The sequence below is a fragment of the Neoarius graeffei genome, chromosome 7, assembly GCF_027579695.1.
Source record: "Neoarius graeffei isolate fNeoGra1 chromosome 7, fNeoGra1.pri, whole genome shotgun sequence".
Classification (NCBI taxonomy): domain Eukaryota; kingdom Metazoa; phylum Chordata; class Actinopteri; order Siluriformes; family Ariidae; genus Neoarius; species Neoarius graeffei.
The window spans coordinates 75,835,108-75,858,901 of record NC_083575.1 but is presented as its reverse complement, the minus strand read 5'-3'; the positions used below and the strand labels follow the sequence as shown (position 1 = coordinate 75,858,901).

At 40.2% G+C, this 23,794-nt stretch overlaps 1 protein-coding gene across 2 annotated transcripts in view; it reads left to right on the top strand.

The window, feature by feature from the left end:
• Positions 1-4,272: 4,272 nt before the first annotated feature.
• Positions 4,273-23,794, top strand: part of cpz (carboxypeptidase Z) — a 40,202-nt gene continuing 20,680 nt past the window's right edge. The window contains exons 1-4 of one of the 2 annotated variants that reach the window (XM_060926405.1): positions 4,273-4,449; positions 16,939-16,971; positions 19,377-19,751; positions 20,205-20,420. In XM_060926405.1, the coding sequence (XP_060782388.1) occupies positions 4,362-4,449; positions 16,939-16,971; positions 19,377-19,751; positions 20,205-20,420 (712 nt within the window). In that variant the 5' untranslated portion in view covers positions 4,273-4,361. Of the gene's footprint in view, positions 4,450-16,938; positions 16,972-19,376; positions 19,752-20,204; positions 20,421-23,794 lie in introns of those variants that run through there. The other variant, XM_060926406.1, reaches the window with a different exon arrangement.

The window sequence follows — 23,794 nt, the reverse complement described above, 5'->3', positions numbered from 1 at the left end:
GTATTGATCGAAGATGGCGTTGTTGTACGGTTCTAAGGAGATTCAGCCAGTTGAGCTGCGCTACACTCAAGTGCGCAAAGGCATGACAGTCAACTGTTTGCTTGCTGTGTGACCACAACTTTTAGCTCATGTGTATATTGCCGTGTATCGCCACCAAAATGCCTCATTTTCATTGATAACCCATCATAAAGCATCGCAAGCTGTAATGTGACCATAGCTTAATGAGATGGATGTGACGTTAGATGCAACTCAGCAATTGTACCCTACTACAAGTAAAAATTAGCTTCAACTTGAAAAAAAAATTGTGGCCCACTAGATGGCGCTTCATGGCCCAGTGGTTGAGAAACACTGGTCTAAACAACTGGTTACCAGTGCATTCACTAAAGTCTTTACACTATCTTGGCTTAAGAATTTCCTTATTCTTTTAATGTTATAGATATGGTAGAATTTAATTAGACAAATGCTTCCATTGATCTTTTCCTTAATGAAGGTAAGTGAAATAAATAGTCACTGTGCAGACACTACAGATATTCAGTTCCAGTCAAAAGTTTGGACACAGTCATTACTATAAATGGTACTATATATATATATATATATATATATATATATATATATATATATATATACACACACACACTATATGATATATGCAACATATATATTTGAGAAATACTTATTTTAATAACAGGTCATTAACTGTAGGTCATTTGTTCTTATGGTAGTATCTGGGAAGCACAGCCAGTGGGTGTTTATATAGGATTTATAGATGTTGCTGTATTTATTGTTTACTTCTTATAGTTAGCCCCACCAACTTTGTTGGAGGAGGTTATATTTTTGCTTCCATTTGTTTGTTTGCTTGTCTGTTCCCAACAGAACTCAAAACGTAGTGAATGGATTTTGAAGACATTTTGAGGGAAAGGTGGTCCATGGGCCAAGGAACAATTGATTAGATTTTGATGCAAATCTGGATATGTATACGGATCCAAGATTTTTTTTTGTCCATTCCCAACGTAACTCAAAAAGTAGTGAATGGATTTTGATGAAATTTAGTGTACAGCTTTAGTATTGTCCTAGGTTCAAGTGAACTGATTTTGATGATATGTGGCTTGACAGAGGTATGCACCTGACCATGTAATAACTACTGGCTTGTTTTATTGGTCACATGAAGTAAACAGGTTTAATCCAAACCTCAATAACTCATGGACTGAGAGCTGGACCTACCTACTATGCTTTTACAAGAGCAGAAAGCTCTATACAGTGGTGCTTGAAAGTTTGTGAACCCTTTAGAATTGTCTATATTTCTGCATAAATATGACCTAAAACATCATCAGATTTTCACACGAGTCCTAAAAGTAGATAAAAAGAACACAGTTAAACAAATGAGACAAAAGTATTATACTTGGTCATTTACTTATTGAGGAAAATGATCCAATATTACATATCTGTGAGTGGCAAAAGTATGTGAACCCCTAGGATTAGCAGTTAATTTGAAGGTGAAATTAGAGTCAGGTGTTTTCAATCAGTGGGATGACAATCAGGTGTGAGTAGGCACCCTGTTTTATTTAAAGAACAGGGATCTATCAACATCTAATCTTCACAACACATGTTTGTGGAAGTGTATCATGCCACGAACAAAGGAGATTTCTGAGGACCTCAGAAAAAGCATTGTTGATGCTCATCAGGCTGGAAAAGGTTACAAAACCATCTCTAAAGAGTTTGGACTCCACCCATCCACAGTCAGACACATTGTGAACAAATGGAGGAAATTCAAGACCATTGTTACCCTCCCCAGGAGTGGGCGACCAACAAAGATCACTCCAAGAGCATGGCGTGTAATAGTCGGCGAGGTCACAAAGGACCCCAGGGTAACTTCTAAGCAACTGAAGGCCTCTCTCACATTGGCTAATGTTAATGTTCATGAGTCCACCATCAGGAGAACACTGAACAACAATGGTGTGCATGGCAGGGTTGCAAGGAGAAAGCCACTGCTCTCCAGAAAGAACACTGCTGCTCGTCTGCAGTTTGCTAAAGATGACGTGGACAAGCCAGAAGGCTATTGAAAAAATGTTTTGTGGATGGATGAGACCAAAATAGAACTTCTTGGTTTAAATGAGAAGCATTATGTTTGGAGAAAGGAAAACACTGCATTCCAGCTTAAGAACCTTATCCCATCTGTGAAACATGGTGGTGGTAGTATCATGGTTTGGGCTTGTTTTGCTGCATCTGGGCCAGGACAGCTTGCCATCATTGATGGAACAATGAATTCTAAATTATACTAGCGAATTCTAAAGGAAAATGTCAGGACATCTGTCCATGAACTGAATCTCAAGAGAAGTTGGGTCATGCAGCAAGACAACGACCCTAAGCACACACGTTGTTCTACCAAAGAATGGTTAAAGAAGAATAAAGTGAAGGTTTTGGAATGGGTAAGTCAAAGTCCTGACCTTAATCCAATCGAAATGTTGTGGAAGGACCTGAAGCAAGCAGTTCATGTGAGGAAACCCACCAACATCCCAGAGTTGAAGCTGTTCTGTATGGAGGAATGGGCTAAAATTCCTCCAAGCCGGTGTTCAGGACTGATCAACAGTTACTGGAAACATTTAGTTGCAGTTATTGCTGCACAAGGGGGTCACACCAGATACTGAAAGCAAAGGTTCACATACTTTTGCCACTCACAGATATGTAATATTGGATCATTTTCCTCAATAAATAAATAACCAAGTATAATATTTTTGTCTCATTTGTTTAACTGGGTTCTCTTTATCTACACTACCGTTCAAAAGTTTGGGGTCACCCAGACAATTTTGTGTTTTCCATGAAAAGTCACACTTTTATTTACCACCATAAGTTGTAAAATGAATAGAAAATATAGTCAAGACATTTTTCTGGCCATTTTGAGCATTTAATTGACCCCACAAATGTGATGCTCCAGAAACTCAATCTGCTCAAAGGAAGGTCAGTTTTATAGCTTCTCTAAAGAGCTAAACTGTTTTCAGCTGTGCTAACATGATTGTACAAGGGTTTTTTAATCATCCATTAGCCTTCTGAGGCAATGAGCAAACACATTGTACCATTACGAAAATCTACCATGGTTTACTATGGTTTTACCATGGTTTTTATGTAGTAACCATGATTCTACCATGATATCTCATGGTTATTCTAAGTACTATGAACCAACCATAGTATTACTATGGTTCATCCATGGTAGTAACCATGGTTCTACTATGGTATTTCATGGTGATTCTAAGTACTATGAACCAACCATAGTATTACTGTGGTTTATCCATGGTAGTAACCATGGATCTACTATGGTATTTCATGGTGATTCTAAGTACTATGAACCAACCATAGCATTACTGTGGTTTATCCATAGTACTGCAGTAGCTGTGGTAGCATCATAGTTGTATGTGTAATAGGTCATAGTAACTACGAAATTAGTTTAAAAAGGGATATTATGGTTTTTAAAAGGATGCGCTAACTGTAGTATTACCATGCTTTCGTCCAACAGTCAATGCTGTAGAGAAGGATCTCGATTAACAGCCCAGATACATTAACATTTACTTAGAACCTAAAAATTTAAGTGAACATTGAGGTAAAATGCACCATGGTTTTCATGGTTACCCAAAAAAAAAACCCATGAAAACCATGAATAACTATAAACCATGGTAAAACCATGGTTAGTTTTCATAGTAAAACCATGGTTAATTTTCGTAAGGGAACACTGGAGTGATAGTTGCTGGAAATGGGCCTCTATACACCTATGGAGATATTACACCAAAAACCAGACATTTGCAGCTAGAATAGTCATTTACCACATTAGCAATGTATAGAGTGCATTTCTGATTAGTTTAAAGTGATCTTCATTGAAAAGAACAGTGCTTTTCTTTCAAAAATAAGGACATTTCAAAGTGACCCCAAACTTTTGAACGGTAGTGTACTTTTCGGACTTGTGTGAAAATCTGATGATGTTTTAGGTCATATTTATGCAGAAATATAGAAAATTCTAAAGGGTTCACAAACTTTCAAGCACCACTGTCAATCCAATAAACACCAAAAGTTTGAGAACCCCTGGTGTAAGCTGTACAAAAATAAGTTTACGTTCACCTTCTGAAGCAGCTTTTACAGTAATTTTGCTTCTCTCCCATGTACAAACACAACCTTGGCGGTGCTGTACAGTTAAATGTGCCGTTGAAAGCAGTGAGCAGAGCAGCGTGGGAGGCCAGGGAAGGAGGAGAGTCTGGAGCCTGTAATTTGATCGTTTGGGTTTCTGTGGCTGTGCGGGGATGAGGACGCGCCCTTAAAAGCAAGGGCCTTGCGAGAAAGAGGTTCCACACAGACAGCCACATCACTGCGACTCCAGCATGCTGCGCGCCTCCGTGCTCCTCTGCGTCCTCGCCGCGTGTTCGTGCGCGCCGCTGCGTTCCTGCGAACCCAGAGATCAAGCTTTAGGTGATGTATAAGACGCGATTTATAGGCTCCTAAACATTTCCGGCATTCTACCTTCTGCTTTCTACCTTAAATAACGGTTTTGTGCCTTTAAATGATGCGTGTGTGTGTGTGTGGTCAGGCTGGAGCTTAAGTTTGCCCTTTGGTTTGGGTGCAGAATTGTTTGACGACTTTACAGTCCAGTTAGTGTTCCATCTCGTCTTACACAGCGCATGATCTGCTCCTGCCTCTGCTCTAAACACTGCTAAAATTATAGGGTGCACATGAAGTTTAGTGTGTCCTAAACCTTAGCAGTCATCAAGTAGTAAAGGGAAAGTACCCGGATGGCGTAAGATCAGTTCCCAAGCCACAGTGTGAAACAGTGCACAGGGTTCAAGTCAGTCATTTATAGGAGCGTGGCTTCTGAACATTTCACAAGCCCATGCATGTCTTATTAGTATTTTTACTGCTGCTTTACCTTACCTTACCGGGTTAAGGATAACCAACAGAATGATTCGGGTTGTAAAACACAATTTATTTTACAATACATTACAATAATTTGTAATCCATATCACTTTTTAACCCTTTGATGCAAAACATATGCACACCCCTTCTAATGCACAAGTCAAAAATGACCCGCATTAATTTTCCAGGTTATTTCATGCTGACTGAGTTTTTCTTTGCTCTATCTTTTGAAATCAATTTATATTATGATTGAATATTCCAAGTATTCTTTAAATAGGGCGGCACGGTGGTGTAGTGGTTAGCGCTGTCACCTCACAGCAAGAAGGTCCGGGTTCGAGCCCCGTGGCCGGCGAGGGCCTTTCTGTGTGGAGTTTGCATGTTCTCCCCGTGTCCGCGTGGGTTTCCTCCGGGTGCTCCGGTTTCCCCCACAGTCCAAAGACATGCAGGTTAGGTTAACTGGTGACTCTAAATTGACCGTAGGTGTGAATGTGAGTGTGAATGGTTGTCTGTGTCTATGTGTCAGCCCTGTGATGACCTGGCGACTTGTCCAGGGTGTACCCCGCCTTTCGCCCGTAATCAGCTGGGATAGGCTCCAGCTTGCCTGCGACCCTGTAGAACAGGATAAAGCGGCTAGAGATAATGAGATGAGAATGAGATTCTTTAAATATCTTGTTTTTAATTACCACAAATCATTCATTTAATTTTTTCTTTCCTACTTTATGAACAAAAATACTTTTTATATTACTACACATGGGTCATCCAAGTGTGATTTAAAATTAAATGTCTTAATACTATAATAATAATTTGTTTCAAGTAATTACTTTAGCAGTGAATGGGGCCAGTTATTTATTTATTAACTATGTAGTTAGCTAAGCCAACTACAATAAAATTAGCTAACTAAAGTAGAATATGTCAACAGCTCGGTAGCTAATAGTAATTACTTGTAACTTTCTGACAAGTAATCTACTCACTCTCAAGGTAAACTAAACATAATCAATTTTTTTCTAAGGTAATGTTAGAACAATTGAAAAACATTACTTGCATATATTAGATGGGCAAAGGGCGCTGTGCTGAGCTGTGAAATGTCTGACACAAGCACAATTCACAGTTCCCACCAAACGCTGTAGTAAATGCATGCGGGTTGTTTCTGACCCATGTGTGTAAACTTGATGTAGAATTACAAAAGCTGTGCTTGTTCATAACTTAAGAAAGGAAAAATAAAAATGATGATTTGTGCTAAACAAAAACAAAACATTTACTGCATATTTGGAAAAGTAAATGACAAAATGAATTTATTTCAAAAGTATATTATAGAAACACTCAGCCATACGTGAAATAACCTGGAAAATGAACGCAGGTCGTTTTTGACCCATGTTGTGCATTAGAAGGGTAGTGATACAAAAAGGGTTTTTATTCAAAAAGTAAGAAAGGAAAAAATAAAATAAGGATGTATGATGATCAAAAACAAGTTAATTGAGGAATACCTTGAATACTGAATGATGGAATTAATTTATTGCAAAGATATAGAAGATAAAATCTCAGCTGGGTCACTTTTGACCCATGTTTTGCATCAAAGGGTTAAGATAAGATAAGATAAGATAAGATAAGATAAGATAAGATAAGATAAGATAGCCTTTTATTATCCCACAAGGGGAAAGTTACATTGTTACAGCAGCAAAATATATAAAGAGAAAAAGATAAGGCAGTGAAGGAGTAGTGCAAAAGTACTAAGTATACAAAAATTATATTTATATATATATATATATATATATATATATATATATATATATATATATATCCATCCTCCGGGCGGCACGGTGGTGTAGTGGTTAGCACTGTCGCCTCACAGCAAGAAGGTCCGGGTTTGAGCCCCGTGGCCAGCGAGGGCCTTTCTGTGCGGAGTTTGCATGTTCTCCCCGTGTCCGCGTGGGTTTCCTCCGGGTGCTCCGGTTTCCCCCACAGTCCAAAGACATGCAGGTTAGGTTAACTGGTGACTCTAAATTGACCGTAGGTGTGAATGTGAGTGTGAATGGTTGTCTGTGTCTATGTGTCAGCCCTGTGATGACCTGGCAACTTGTCCAGGGTGTACCCCGCCTTTCGCCCGTAGTCAGCTGGGATAGGCTCCAGCTTGCCTGCGACCCTGTAGAACAGGATAAAGCGGCTAGAGATAATGAGATGAGATGAGATATATCCTCCTGAGAACCAACCCATAGACTTGTGTCCTCTGTAGTTGACATTTGTTTTACGTGCACACCCTCTTATTCTTTCAAGCTTTTCACTTGAATCCTGGTGTCAAGAGTACATCCTGAGCTTTCCAATGATATATCACGTGACTAGGAGGGTTGCTGGGAAATTCCTTGTAAAGAAATCACAACAAAAGAGAAATTGAGAGACACATTTTTTCTTGGCTCGCAGGAGGTTACAGATAAAAGAAATAAACTACAAATTTAGAGATAAAAAATTAACAAATCTGCATAAATTAACAGGTTTGCAGATATACAGTTAACATAAGTGTATTACAAAAGTGGAATTGGACGTGTAAGTATTGCACAGGTAGTATTACCAGTATTACCCAGGTAGTATTGCACACGTAAGTCGGTATATTGCACAAGAGCCATTTTAACCATGTGTAGCTAGCAGTTCGCTGTAAAGTACTGATGCTGATAGTCAGTGCACACACTATACGTTCAGAGGGGTTTCTATGGATGTAGAAGTGATCTGGACAGTATTGTTCATTATTGTGAGGAGTGTCTGGTGCTGTGCTTATTATTGATTAATTTTCTATAACAGCTCTGTCAATAATTCTGGCTGCAAGGCAAATAACAGAATTATAAGAATGCACTCCTTATAGTACATTTTCATTATTGTAACTTACATAAGTACTTATGTGGCAGACAGAAAAAAAAAAAACAACCCAAACAAACTAGAGAGCTTTAGAGCCGCTGCACTCTCAAGCGCCACCATCATGACAATGACATCATAACAAATTAATTTTCTATTAATTTAAATAACGTAAACAGATAAAAAAAATTGCAAGTTTTCCTCACATGTATTTATTTAGCATTTTAGCTGTATTTTTTAAGCTTTACAACACTGGAAAATATTCTGGATACTGATTCACGGCTTCTCAGTAAGCTACACTCTTTTGTCTGATTAACTTTTGTCTTATTTTTAATAATAATAATAATAATAATAATAATAATAATAATTTCAATTTATATAGCACCTTTCACAAACCCAAGGATGCTTTACAGAGGAGTTACCCCCCCCCCCCCCAAAAAAAAAAAAACAAAAAAAAAACTAGGAAGTAGTCTGAGGTAAAGAGGAAAGTTTTCAGGTTGGCTTTGAAGGAAGAGAGAGTGGAACAGTCATGAAGTGATTGTGGTAGTGAATTCCAGAATTTAGGAGCAGCAACACTGAATGATCTGCCACCCATAGATGCCAGTTTAAAATGTGGAACGGTCAGAAGTCCAGAGACAGAAGATCTGAGGGAGCGGGAGGGACAGTACAAATGAATTAGCTCACAGAGATAGGAAGGGGCGAGACCATGAAGAGCTTTATAAGTTAGTAGCAGGATTTTGTATTTGATCTGACAGATAACTGGCAGCCAATGCAGTTGCTGTAGAACAGGAGTGATGTGAGCAATGCACTTGGTGAGTGTGAGGACTCTAGCTGCTGAGTTTTGGATGTACTGCAGGCAGTTGAGCAATGTGGCAGGGAGACCATAAAAGAGAGAATTGCGGTAGTCAAGATGAAAAAAGATAAACGCATTGACCAACATTTTGGCATCAGTTTCAGAGAGAAGAGGGCAGAGACATGCAATATTGCGGAGGTTAAACAATGCATTCTTGGTGATAAGTTTAAAATGGGGTTCAAACGTAAGCGTGGAGTCAAAGAGAACTCCAAGGTTTTTTATAACTTGGGAAGGACTTATAGACATGCCATCAACATCAATAGTGAAATTGGAGAAGTTCAAAACCTGTGTTTTGGTACCTACTAATAGAACTTCCATTTTGCTAGCATTAAGTTTAAGGCAGTTCTCAGTTCCATTGCTTGAGGTCAGTGATGCAAGTCCTTAGCAGCTGAACAGAGGCTATGGAAGGGGTGATAGTGATGTAGATTTGAATGTCATCAGCATAGCAATGAAAGTTAAGGCCATGGTTGTGAATAATCTGGCCTATAGGCCTATAAAATATAATATAAAAAGAAGGGGACCAAGGACATAAGCCTGAGGCACACCTTGAGCTATGGTAACAGTGGATAATTTACGGTATGAACACCAATAGTGTGGGTGCATTTGGGTAATTGAGTGATCAGTCTCATTAAATCAGTCTCATTAAATTTGAAGGTTAATAATTAAATTGAATCAGTCTCATTTGAATCGTTTAAATTGAATCATTTAAATTGAATCATTCAAAGTGAATCATTCAAGTGAATCACTCAAAGTGAATCACTCAAATTATTATGATCACTTACCATATTACATAACTTATATGCACCTTTCTGAATTCTTTGGGAGATTGTGTGACTTCGGAAATATTATGCACAACAAATAAATACACACAGTTTCAATAATAAATGAATTTATTATAACAAAGATAAAAAATGGATAATAGCAGATTGAAATATATACAAACAGTGAGGTGTGTGTGTGTGTGTGTGTGAGAGAGGCCTTGTGTGGGTGTGGCTTAAAAGAGAATTAGCTTTGTGTAGCTAACTCCACGTGTGTTTGTGTGTGTGTGTGTCCCCATGTGGTGTAGGCCTTGTGGCTTGAGCAAAGGTTAGCCTAGCTTGCTAACGAAACAAAGGAATTAGCCGTGTGGCTAGCTAAAGCCCAAGGACCCTACCTTGTGGAGTTAAACAAAGGAAAGTGTGTGTCCTGTGAAAGGCCCTATGGCCTAGTTTAGGAGGGTGTTTGTGTAGGCCTACATTAACCTCGTGTGGCTAAGCTCAGACAAAAGGGAAGCTAGCTCATAACACTACTAAATCCACTGGAATCTTGATGCGGTCAAGATGTATAATAAGAATGAAATTGAGGATATTAGTAAGGAATAAGAGAAGCATGCACAGCCTATCTATTAAACAATTGAGAGAACATAGAACAAAATAAATCAACACGCTGCGTGTTTAACAGTGTAACAAATAAACCTGGGTTTAAATTCACACTATTTCAATAAAAGCAAATTCATAAAGACTAGCTTAATTATGCCCAAAATTGCTAAGTTTTACTCAATATCTTGCCTCTATCAAGGTTCTGAGAAGATGTCCGCCGTTGGAGTTTCGCCGTTTGTGAAGCACGTGAGTCGCTTCTGTAAAAAGCGCAGAGAATTTCTTGAGTCCGGCGTGCGGTCGCTTGTGATGAAAAGAAAGTCTCTGATCAAAATAATGTGCACAGCGCTTCAATCAGGAGGAATTCTGGTCGCTCCCAATTATAAATTAACTGCTTTGAGCTGCAGCAGTACGTACTTAATGAATGAAACCGGTTGTAACTCACTGAGTTTAAAATCGCGCGATCTTAGGGTCTACCGTGGCCAAAGGTAAACAAAGAAATCGCGCTAACTCGTGGATCTTGCAAGAAAGGAAGGAAAAGAGGTCTTTTTTTTTTATTTACCCGGCGGAGTGGGCGATTCCCTCTGTGTCCATGTAGATCACGGCGCCAAAAGAGAAGGAAGCGGAAGCGTGTTCCGTTGCTTATGCTTTCCTGTAGGATGTGACGTTGGTGATCCCGCCCCCGCGTGACGCAGGTCAACGCGGAAGTGGGCTGATGGGAAATGTAGTTTCTTAAAGAGACAGTGGATGTCCCTACAATAGAGATGAACATGTTGCCTGTTTGCTAGATATGACTGAAACCAGGCTAGAGCTAAGCCAGTAATACCAAAAGAAGATAGTCTGGAAACAAGTATCTCATGATGTACAGTGTCAAAGGCAGCTGTGAGGTGCAAGAGGACAAGGACATTAAGATGACCAGCATTGGTTGAGAGCAGGAGGTCATTAATAACACTTAAGAGAGCAGATTCAGTGCTATGCAGATTGTGAAAGCCTGACTGAAAGGGTTCATAGAGATCATTATGGGCAAGGAAAGTATGAAGCTGAGAGGCTACAACTCTCTCCATTACTTTAGCTAGGAAAGGGAGATTGGAGATGGGTCTGTAATTGGACAGTGAAAGAGGATCTAGACCAGGTTTCTTTAGGATTGGTGTAACTGAAGCAATTTTGAGGGAGGTGGGAACAGTGCCTAAAGCAAAACACTGATTAATCATATGAGCAATATCAGGGGAGAAAGCAGATACACAGGATTTAAGAAGTGCAGTGGGTGCAGGGTCCAGCAGACATGAGGAGGAGGAGGACTTAGTCATGATTTCTGATATTTTAGAAGAATCAACAGAGGTGAAAGCAGAGGGACAGCAGTCAGCTTTATGAGAAGGAGCTACTTGCGAGACAGAAGAATGAATTTCAGAATGGAAGTGTTGGTAAATACTGTCAATTTTATCCTTGAAGAAATCCAAAAGAGTCTGACACTGAGCAGGGGAGCTGGAAGTGGTTGAGGAAGGGGGCTGAAGAAGTTTATTTATTGTGTTAAACAGAGTTTTGGGTCTATAGTTGCCACTCTTAATGATGTTGGCGTAGTAGGAGGATTGAGCAGTGTTAAGAGCATCCTTGTACTTTGCGATGTGTTCAGAGAAGAGTGAAAGATGAATAGTAAGGCCAGTTTTCTTATAAAGGCGCTCTAGCTGCCTTCCCTTGGCCTTCACGGCCCTGAGCTCAGAGATAAACCAAGGAGAGGTGCGATTCACAGAGACCTGTCTAGTTTTAAGGGGTGGAAAAGTGGTAAGTGTGTTAGATATAATATTGTTGTAAATATAAACCACATCATCGGGGAGGAAACCTCAGCAAATTTACAAAAAGAAGAAGAGAGGAGAGAGGCAGAGAAAGAATGCATATCAATAGAATTAGATTAGATAAAACTTTATTGATCCCTTTGGGAGGGTTCCCTCAGGGAAATTAAGATTCCAGCAGCATCATTACAGATAAACAGAGAAAAGAAATAGAGAAAATGTCTAGATAAATTAAAATAAATTAAGTATTTACATATACAAATATAAACGAATAAGATATGGGGAAGAGAGGAAGGGGGAGGGGGGAAAGTCGGGTTAGGGTAAGTGTGTGTGTGGGGGGGGAGCAGGAAATATATTGCACTTTATATTGCACATTATATTGCACATTGTCCGGTATTGCTTATTGTTAGGCTAGGCTACTGCTCCTTCCCGTCCTCTGTCCTCCTGTTACCCCTCCTCCCCCCAGAGAGGAGTTGTACAGTCTGATGGCGTGAGGGACAAAGGAGTTTTTGAGTCTGTTCGCCCTGCACTTGGGAAGGAGCATTCTGTCACTGAACAGGCTCCTCTGGTTGCTGATGACGGTTTGCAGACGGTGACTGGCATCATCCATGATGTTCAATAGTTTGTCCATAGACCTCTTCTCTGCCACCGTCACCACAGAGTCCAGCTTCATGCCGACTACAGAGCCGGCCCGCCTGATCAGTTTGTCCAGCCTGGATGTGTCCTTCTTGGATGTGCTGCCCCCCCCAGCACACCATGGTGTAAAACAGGACACTGGCGACCACAGACTGATAGAACATCCACAGGAGTTTCCTGCAGATGTTAAAGGACCGCAGCCTCCTAAGGAAGTAAAGCCTGCTCTGTCCCTTTCTGTATAAGTGATTGCTGCTGCAAGTCCAGTCCAGTCCAGTCCAGTCCAATAGAAGAAAGATTACGGAAAGAGACAGTAGAATGCAGAGGAAGTTTAGGAGAGGGCACACTGAGACAATGCTTAATCAACTTGTGGTCAGTAAAACCTACATCAGAACCCGATACAGATACAGTTTTTATACCAGTAGATCAAAGCAAGTCTTAATGTGTTTTTGTCTTAATATAAGCTGCACTCTTTTGTGGGGACAGATTGCCATGCCCGTAACCATAGTACAACTTTCACAGTACAGTTTGAACACACCAATCTCTGTACTTGACGCCATGTTCTACCTCCGCCCATTCTTCTGACCCCCTGTAACGGTATTGGACAGAGACGATACCAGATACCAAATACAGTGACGTCATGACTGCTTTAAACCAGCGGCGGCACCGAAATTCTGCCTCTCTGGCGGTGGATTCCCTCTCTGGCGGTGGATTCCACATGTGAAAGAGAGAAGCCGATGCATTGGCATTACAGAAGGACAAGAACAAAGAACGAGCTATTGATACCAGATTTTAGCCAAAGTTCAATGTATTTGACCTTCACAGAGTTGTATTAATAATTGAACCGGTTAGTTACTGCAGTCCACACAGTGTTTCAAAGAGAAAAGGCAACCGGATCCCTTTTCCCTTTTTTAACATCGACGAGTTATAAACAAGATTCCTTCTAGATCATCAGACAACCGACGGGACACCGAGGATCTCCAGTTGACGAACTGTAAGGAACAAAACCGTCTTCTTCCTGGATCTGCATTCCGTGCTATCTTCGGAGAAGGCACACTTCAATCGCTAACAAGAGCGATCACCCAAGTGAGGCTAGCATCTGGGCAAAATTTGTTAGTTTTTACTTGTAGTTAGTTAATGTGAATAGTGTTGTTTATTTGAATTCATTTATGATTTAAATGTACGTATTTTGATTCACATGAAGGTTGGTCTTAGACTACGGTGACCAGATTTCCCTAGTCTGAAACTGGGACACTTTTGCGCGCGACCATGCTCGTGCACGCACACCTTTTTTTTACGTAAACGTGACACTCAGAGAGGTGCTCTTATCATTTTGTTGAAGCTCACATATATCAACATCTCACATGAAATAAAACAAACAGGCATTTTGTTATCTAGTAGCATAGTGGTATACAGATCAGTTAAATTATGGTCAGACAACAGATTTTGTAATGGCTGAGAATAGGCCAGGCTATGTCCATAGGCCAAATTTAAACTGATTTATTTCACCTGTTTGTGAGAACACCAAGAAGAATGCATATGCACATGTAGGCTATATCTCTAAAATTGTATGCACTATAGCATGAACTTAAAAAGTAGATATGTGACCTCAACATAGCCTAGGTCAGAATCAACCTTACTAACCATTCCCCACAACTGAATGAATAAAGCAAGAAGATGTGTACAAAAGTGAACACTTTAATGGAAGGTGCAACAAGCTGTTCAACACAGCAATATGGCAAACTGTCAGAATGGTGTGTTAAACAGAAACAAAAAAGAGACAAGTGATTTGAGAATATATACTACGGAAGCCGAGAGAGGCCCTTCATATACAGTAATCCTTTTTTTTATTCACCTTGTTATCCCGAGATAATGACATAATTAATTCAGGATCTCGAGAAAACAACACAACTAATTCGAGATCTCGAGAAAACAAAACAATTATTTCATGATCTCGAGTAAACAGCTGAGAAATGGTTCATTCAGGTACGCCAAGAGACTTGTGATATGCTGACTTTGGGGCGATTTCTCATTCTGTATAGACGCAACTTTGGTCATTAGAATGTCTGGAATAATCGATCACCTAATAAGGCAATATTTTGATCAGGGGTTGACACAGGGAGAGATTGCATTAAGTCTTTTAATAAGGGATAATTTCAAAATTAGTCCGCGGCACCTCCGCAGAAGACTGGCCCGGCTTCATCTCTACCGACGGAGATCCAGCGATCCAGCTGAGATCATGAAATAATTGTTTTGTTTTCTTGAGATCTCGAATTAGTTGTGTTGTTTTCTCAAGATCCTGAATTAATTATGTCGTTATCTCGGGATAACAAGGTGAATAAAAAAAGATTATATGAAGGGCCTCTCGCGGCTTCCGTAAATATACACTCAAACAAAACAGCAGTAAAGGAGGAGAGGGGCGACAGCCCAAGGAAAGCCCCCACAGGAGCGCATAGCATTTGCAACATAGGCTACCCAACTCAGTACAAGAACAAAGCACTTACAGTGTGTGCAGTAGGCTTCGTGCGCATTGTTCTGCACCTCTCGGAGGAAGGGGTAGGTGCCCTGTAAATTTTTGGAAAAGGTACATTTTCTTTTCGGCATAATTGCTGCGGCATTACTGCTGCTAGCTGCTAGACAAAGAACATTCGCACCAGTTAATGTTTATTTTATTGTTGCATGGCAACACGTTCTGTTGTCTGGAATAATGTGGCTAAATAAACACCCATGCCACAGGGCCAGGGGGGCAGTAACCAGGAAAGTTTGCGATTCCTGTCAATTCATCAAAATAGTAAATGCAGACATTTCTCCGCTAATAATTCCCATGCTGCTCAGTCACAAACGTCGCGAGTGGCGAAAACCGGGACATATCCATGTCCCGACAGACTTTTGTCGGGACTCGGGACACACAACCCCAAATCGGGACTGTCCCGGTAAAATCGGGATGTCTGGTCACCCTATCTTAGACTGTGTGTTGTTGATTTACTTTGTAATCTATCTGTATTGAGTTAGATTGTGCATGCTCTCTCTCTCTCTTTTTAACTCCTGCCGTCGCACGACACCATTCAACATTGGGTTTTCAGGAGTAGCTAAGGTTGAGTAGAAGTTTGGCTTTGAGGCCTAGCACAAAGGCTCGCACATTCCATTCACAGCCTCACTCCTCTCCTCCTTGTCATGTGCATGCCCACTCTCCCTAGCTCCTCATCTTGTTAGTGCGCAGCTGCGCACACACACATACATGCCCACACACACACACACTCTCACATAGACACACCTAAACACGCGATTTCCGTCTCACATTTTAACATCCACTCGCCCCTACACTGTAAACTTGTATATAGCTTATTACTTCTGATCACCATTAGTGCCGTAGTTATCATCATGTACACTATTGATTCTTATTTGTACACATTGTATCACCATATATATTGAATTATTCCTTGGCTGCTATTGTTGCTATATCTGATCAGTATTAATTTGCTAATTCATGTCAGCTATTTCAATAAATGGTATCTTTGGAATAAACTGTGTCCTGTTTATTGTTACAATATTCACTGAAGTGCCAACCTCTGCCAAGAAAAGTATTCTAATTGCCTTCACCCATTTGGTTGTATGAATGTTATAGATCTAGAGTAAATGTATTACACTAGAGCTACAATACTCACTAAACTATAGCAATATCACCACCGTTATTCCAGTGATTTTAACAGTTTAGCTATAAACTATTAGACACTTGAATTAATGATTAATGAATTTATGAGATTGATTCCTTTTTATATGAGACTGATTTGATAAGCCCATTGCAGCTACACTTTTGTCTTATTAATTTCAACGAAAAATAGAGACTGGTGAGAGAATGACTTTATAGCTGCTGTAGCATAAGTGATAACAGGAACTAATGTGTTTGTGTGTGGCATTCCACAACATTAAACATAATGCTGATGAATAATGAAATTATGATGTGTTATTTTATAATAATAAAACATGATGTGTTATAAGAAACGATCTGATAACTTAATGTAATATAAGAGAAATAAAACACTTTGGGATGTGTTACAATTGGAACATAAAAAAAAAAAAAAAAAAAAAAAATATATATATATATATATATATATATATATATATATATATATATATATATATATATATATAATTTTAACACCATTCTACCCCCTATTAAAAGCATTATTTTAAATGCAAAAAAGCATTAAAAATCATTATTATGCAATGTGTGGTAATAAAATAAAAAGTAAAACTGATACCCACAAATGATACCTTTTTTTGTCATTGGGTATTCAGAATATACATAGACGCTGGAACTGTGGAACTGTGGTGTGAGTCTGAAATATATGTAAGCCAAGAGGAATGTATGTTGCACAATTGTGTGTTAAGATGAACTTAATTTGGTTGTGGCTTGATTTGTCTATTCTGTTATAAAACATTAAAACTTTAACACATTGTTGGAGACATGACCACTATGGGCATATCTCAGAAACAGTATGCAAACACAAAGTTTGCATTTGTAGTGAGCTGTTCAAAGTTCACTTTCACTAACATTGATTTTCATTGTGTTTTGCAGGAAGATGCGATGGAAGACCAGTAAAAGATAAACGTAAGCAATATACTCTGACAAAGTCAAATATATATTGTTCATTCTGTGAAAACTGAATTTACTTTATTGTAAATGTCCCGTTGTGATTATTTGGAACATATGATTTCTGTACAGGGTTAAATGGAAGTCATGGCATTTTGCCTGGAAGCTGTAAGACAGAAACAGTTAGAAAATGTGATGTGGCATGTCTACACACAGGGAGAATGTGAGTGAGTGTGTGTGAGAGAGAAAGAGAGATTAGAGATAACTGTGGGCCTAAGGGTGATTTGTGCTTGCCAGACTAACAGTAAGACATGTAAATGAGACAAAGCCAGTGAGGAGTCACAGTCACACAGGACCTCCCAGTTCTAGCAAGAGCTGATTTAGTAAAATTTTTAGTGTCATTTGTGTTATAAATTACATGATATGTTGAAAAACTTTTCACATTGGAAAGTCATGAAAGTCATATCCATTTGTCTGAAACAGGAATTTGTTTTGTATGTGCTCAAGAGCTTCCATATACAGTAACATCATTCTTTTATTAAATAGCTTCCAATATTAATAAGCAAAACTCTCATTACAAAGTGGAACATGAGGGTACAGTAGCATAGATAGATAGATAGATAGATAGATAGATAGATAGATAGATAGATAGATAGATAGATAGATAGATAGATAGATAGAACACAAGGGCATATACTATCAAGTAAAGTAAGCAAGTAAAGCAGTGGTGCAGTGGGTAGCATTGCTGCCGCACAGCTGCAGGGTCCTGGGATTGAGCTAAGCTTACTGTTTGTGTGGAGTTTTGCATGTTCTCCCCATGTTTGGATTAAGTGATAACTGAAGACAAATTAATGAATAATTGTCATAATAATTGAAAAAAGACAAGTGGATATAATAAACAAGTGGATATAATAGTGGCATAGTGGTTAGCCCTGTCGCCTCACAGCAAGAAGGTTCTGGGTTCAAGTCCCGTGGCCGGCGAGGGCCTTTCTGTGTGGAGTTTGCATGTTCTCCCCGTATCTGCATGGGTTTCCTTTGGGTGCTCCGGTTTCCCCCACAGTCCAAAAACATGCAAGTTAGGCTAATTGGTGGCTCTAAATTGACCATAGATGTGAATATGAATGGTTGTTTGTCTCTATGTGTTAGCCCTGCGCTGATCTGGCGACTTGTCCAGGGTGTACCCCGCCTCGCCCATAGTCAGCTGGGATAGGCTCCAGCTCGCCTGCGATCCTGTAGAACAGGATAAGCGGCTACAGATAATGGATGGATGGAGTCATAATAATTGAAAAAAAACAAGTGGATACAATAAACAAGTGGATATAATGGGGGCACGGTGGTGTAGTGGTTAGCACTGTCGCCTCACAGCAAGAAGGTTCTGGGTTTGAGCCCAGTGGCCGACGGGGGCCTTTCTATGTGGAGTTTGCGTGTTCTCCCCGTGTCTGCGTGGGTTTCCTCTGGGTGCTCCAGTTTCCCCCACAGTCCAAAGACATACAGGTTAGGCTAATTGGTGGCTCTAAACTAACTGTAGGTGTGAATGGTTGTGTGTCTCGATGTGCCAACCCTGCAATGACCTGGCGACTTGTCCAGGGTGTACCCCGCCTCTCACCCATAGTCAGCTGGGATAGGTTCCAGCTTGCCTGCGACCTTGCACAGGATAAGTGGTTACAGATACTGTATGGATGGATGGATGGATGGATATATTCTCAAAATGACTGTGATTAACATAAGGACAGGAATAGTATCAAGTCAAATTTTGACCCAGTAATGACCTCTTGTGGGACCCTTGAAAGTTTTCACATAAATCAAACAATAAACAGATAACATATTAAAATAGAAAAGCCACTGGATTCAGTGGAATTAGTAAACAGCCTGATGCATTTCATGAGTTGAAATGTACTTTTTTTTCCAAAAAATATTTTCCCCCAGTTTCCTTTATTTGGCCACGTAACAATTCCTGTCCATAAGTCAGCTCTCTTCTATCATATGACAGTCACCAACTGGAGAGGGTGAGGGCTAACATGTGCTTCCCAGGTGCATCTTTTTGAACCGCTGTCCATGCTGCATCACAGTGCAGTGTAATATACCTGGAGGAAAGTGCTGTCTGCCTTCTTCTACATACATTATCTCACAGACATGTCCCCCTCACAACCAGAGAGTCCAGCCAATTTAGCTTCCTCTGCTCCCAGCCACAGATGGTTGTGGCTTCATCAAGATTCAAACTCACAATCCCCTGATGACTGCACAATAATCAAATGCTTTTCTGGTGCACCACTCAGGACTGAAAATGACTGTTTTGCATGATTATGCGTGCATTTTATTTTATTTTGTTAACTTTTAAAAATGTTTTCTCAATGTTTAAATTAACTTTCTCAGTACCCATAATTCATTATAAGTTCATAATTTACCATGTGTCCTGTCCTCAGTGCAGTGCACAGACATGGTGCTGAGCTACTGCCAGGATGTGCCCTACAGGCAGATTGTCTTCCCCAACCTCATTGGGCAACAGTCCCAACAGGATGCTGAGCAGAGCACAGAGTACCTGTTGCTTAATGTGCTGCAAGGCCTATTGGGGGGCGAGTGCTTGCCTGAGCTACGCCTACTCGGATGTTCTGTGTTGGCTCCACAATGTCGGAACAATGCCAGAGTCAAGCCATGCCGCAGCTCATGTGAGGCAGTGAAGAAGAACTGCGTGCACGCTTTTGAGGCCATCCGCATGGCCTGGCCCTACTTCCTGGACTGTGATCGTTTCTTTGCAGCTGAGGAAGAGGGCTGCCACGATCCGTTGTCTGAGCTCAGAGGTAATGATTAGGTCACTGCAAGAAATACAGTAATATGGTGATATAATACGTTATACCATTAATATTAGGAATAAAATACAATGTGCTGTTATAGGAAGCTAATCAAGGACAGGGTGGCATGCTGACTTTACCACCCTGAAATGAATTATTTTCCAGTTACAGCACATCTCAAAGTATTTTATTCCTCTTATCCCACAGCAATGACAACTTTTTGTATTATCATACTTTTTACTTTTAATGTTGTGTAATGTCCACAAAACAGATTTCCCTTATCATTTACATTATAACAGCTGTAAAAAGTTCATGTGAGTTTATTCAGTTTATTCTGAATAAAGAATAAATTCAGTTTATTCTTATTCAGATATTTAAAAATGTGACATCTATGTCAGAAAATGAGTCTTATGTCACACATCTTATTTCACTCTTTCTTTGTCACTTGCTCACTTCTCCCAGCCAGGCAAGAGGCCACCCTCTCCAGCCTCTCCAATGGGGGCCAGGCTACTGTTCTTCAGTTCACATATCACACTAATGCTCAAATGTTCAGCATCCTGAAGAAAACGGCAGCCAAATGTCCTGAGATCTCCCGAACCTACAGCATTGGCCGTAGCGTGGAAGGAAAGGATCTGCTGGTCATTGAGTTCTCCAGTAATCCTGGACAACATGAGCTATGTGAGCACAACCTACCTTTTCCTCTTCTCAGTACAAGCTGAAAGCTTTGCATTGCTTTGAGTAAGCTGTGATGAGTCCCATTTTTGGTCCTGCCCCCTTCTGACCTTCAAGTCAAACAAAACCCAAAAACAAACGCCGTTTTCCGATCACGGCAAGTGCCCTGATGTGCCCTCCGCACATCTCATCTCATCTCATCATCTGTAGCCGCTTTATCCTGTTCTACAGGGTCGCAGGCAAGCTGGAGCCTATCCCAGCTGACTACGGGCGAAAGGCGGGGCACACCCTGGACAAGTCGCCAGGTCATCACAGGGCTGACACATAGACACAAACAACCATTCACACCTACGGTCAATTTAGAGTCACCAGTTAACCTAACCTGCATGTCTTTGGACTGTGGGGGAAACCGGAGCACCCGGAGGAAACCCACGTGGACACGGGGAGAACATGCAAACTCCGCACAGAAAGGCCCTCGCCGGCCACGGGGCTTGAACCTGGACCTTCTTGCTGTGAAGCGACAGCGCTAACCACTACACCACCATGCCTCCCCCCTCCGCACATTTAAATTAAAAATAAAACTTTATAACAACAATTTATCAATTTTAAAAGTTATGATCTTGCTAAAAATAGGCTTACCTGGCCACAACCATTTTGCAGTGAAACTGGATATCTGGCCATGACGTTAATGACACCTTAGAGCACTGTTTATCTTCCTTGCTCAGAGCCATCAAATAAAGGCTTCTAATTCAAAAAAATTGCCAGGCACCATTGCTGTCTTTGACCTCAATGACTCTCCTTAGGGTTGCTTTTAGTCCACTAGAGAATAAATACTTGGCACTCCCCACTAGTCAGACAGAACTGAAGAAGCCTTTTGGATGAGAGGTGAGACATCTTCAAGGATTTCAACCAAGTCCAGTTGCATTCTTTAGTACCTGTGGTTTACAATGACCTGGATGACTGAGAACCTTCACGGTGAGCTTATTTTTGGATTTTGTTTGGCTTTAAAGGCAAGCACAAAATACTGTTTGTTTTTATTCCTGTCTATTATGTGCAAATGTTTCTCTCATGCATCCACCCACCACTGTTGTAGAGTACCCTACTATGTCTCATTAAAATTACTCTGATTATCTATTAAAACATTTATTTATTATACAAAAGTCTAAGACAAATTAACACTCGTTCTGTGTACTGTTAGCAACAAATCTCTTATTGATCCAGTACCCATTTTTTATCTGATAGCAATAGAACTGTCCTGTTATATTGAAAATGCCCAAAATATTGTGCCTTCTCTTCATTTCAGTTGTTAGCAATCTAAACAATATTTACAGTATCTTGCAAAAGTATTCATCCCCCTTGGTATTTGTCCTGTTTTGTTGCATTACAAGCTGGAATTAAAATGGATTTTTTGGGGGGTTAGCACCATTTGATTTACACAACGTGCCTACCACTTTAAAGGTGAAAATTGTTGTTTTATTGTGACACAAACAATAATTAAGATGAAAAAAAAGAAATCTGGAGTGTGCATAGGTTTTTACCCCCCAAAGTCAATGCTTTGCAGAGCCAGCTTTTGCTGCAATTACAGCTACAAGTCTCTTGGGGTATGTCTGTATTAGCTTAGCACATCTAGCCACTGGGATTTTTGCCCATTCCTCAAGGCAAAACTGCTCCAACTCCTTCAAGTTAGATGGTTTACGTTGGTGTACAGCAATCTTCAAGTTATGCCACAGATTCTCAATTGGATTGAGGTCTGGGCTTTGATTAGGCCATTCCAAGACATTTAAATGTTTCCCTTTGAACCACTCCAGTGTAGCTTTAGCAGTATGTTTAGGGTCATTGTCCTGCTGGAACGTGAACCTTCGTCCCAGTCTCAAACCTCTGGTTGACTCAAACAGGTTTTCCTTCAGAATTTCCCTGTATTTAGTGCCATCCATCTTTCCTTCAGTCCTGACCAGCTTTCCTGTAGCAACTAACGATTATTTTGATAATCGATTAATCTGTCGATTATTTTTCGATTAATCGATTATTAATCGGATAAAAAGGAAAAAAAGCAAAATTTGATTTCCAGCATTTTATTTAATTAACCAAACTGTCTTTGTTCAAAAGTTGTTTCCAACTCATGAAAAAATTAAATGTATGCTACATTGAGTACAAAAAAATAAATAAAAATAAAAATTTTGTAGCAGCTGAATTAATGTAAAGAAAATAAAATCACATAAAGCATAAAATCTTTTTTTATGTAGTGCAACCACCATTTCTTTATATTGTTTTGTCAAACAAAATCCTATTGAAGTCTTGAATTTTAAGATGGTGAACAGTTTAAATAACTGTAATGAAAAACAAAGACCATCTGTTTTTATACAGTGCAGAGAGCATTTCTTTACATGTTCTGAAACAAAAACCTGTCTCCACCTTGAAATGAGCTGATCAACAATTAAATAAATAAATAAACTTAATAAAACTCAAACAGATTTTAACAGGCTTTTCCTATTCATCAAATGGCTCTTCAACAACAGGCCACGGAGGTAGAACTATGGAGGAAGGGTTCTGCAAGAATACAGTCACTTGCACTCACTCACAATGAACTTTGCATTGCAATGCAAAAATGTTAACATGTCCACATGCTCTGGGCTGAGACTGGCTCTCCTCTTGGAAGCTATGTTGCCTGCTGCAGAGAAGAGGCGCTCTGATGGTGTTGAGGTGCAAGGGATGTACAAGTAGGACTTAGCTAACCTAGCCAAGGTGGGATATCTGTTCTCGTTAGCCTTCCACCAATGTAATGGATTTTCTTCCTTGGCAAGGGGCTTCTCTCCAAAGTATGTGAGGACTTCGTTCCTCACTTGGCTATTGAGATCCTCAGCTTCCCCCTCTCTCTGATCTTCCTCACTGCTGGTTCCAGAATCGAGCAGTGAATCAAGAGTTGTAGGTCCTGAAGCAGCTTTAGTAATGGTGGAGGTGGCACTGGCTTGGTCATGGACATTCTCATGCTGCTGCTGAGGTTCTATCTCCCGACTTACTCCAAGTGCATGTGTTTGTATTTTGTTTTGCACGTTAAAGACTTGTTCAGGAGTCAGAAACTTCAATTTTCTGAACCTCGGGTCCAGTGCAGAGGAGAGGATCACCGTGCTTGGTGCTGTCTCTGAGAAAGTAATGTCATTTTTCCATTGCTGTTGAAGCTGCTCTGTAGCAGTCACTTGGAAAGCCTGTACTGCTGCTGACTCAAATGCAGCACTCTGGGTGGACTTCACTAACCCCTGCACAAGTGGAGGTACTGTAGAGATTGTGGTATATTTGTCCCCACTCATAAACACAGTGGCACATTCAAATGGTTTAAGGGCTGTGGAAAGCTCTTCAAGCAGGCCCCACTGGTCAGCTTTTAA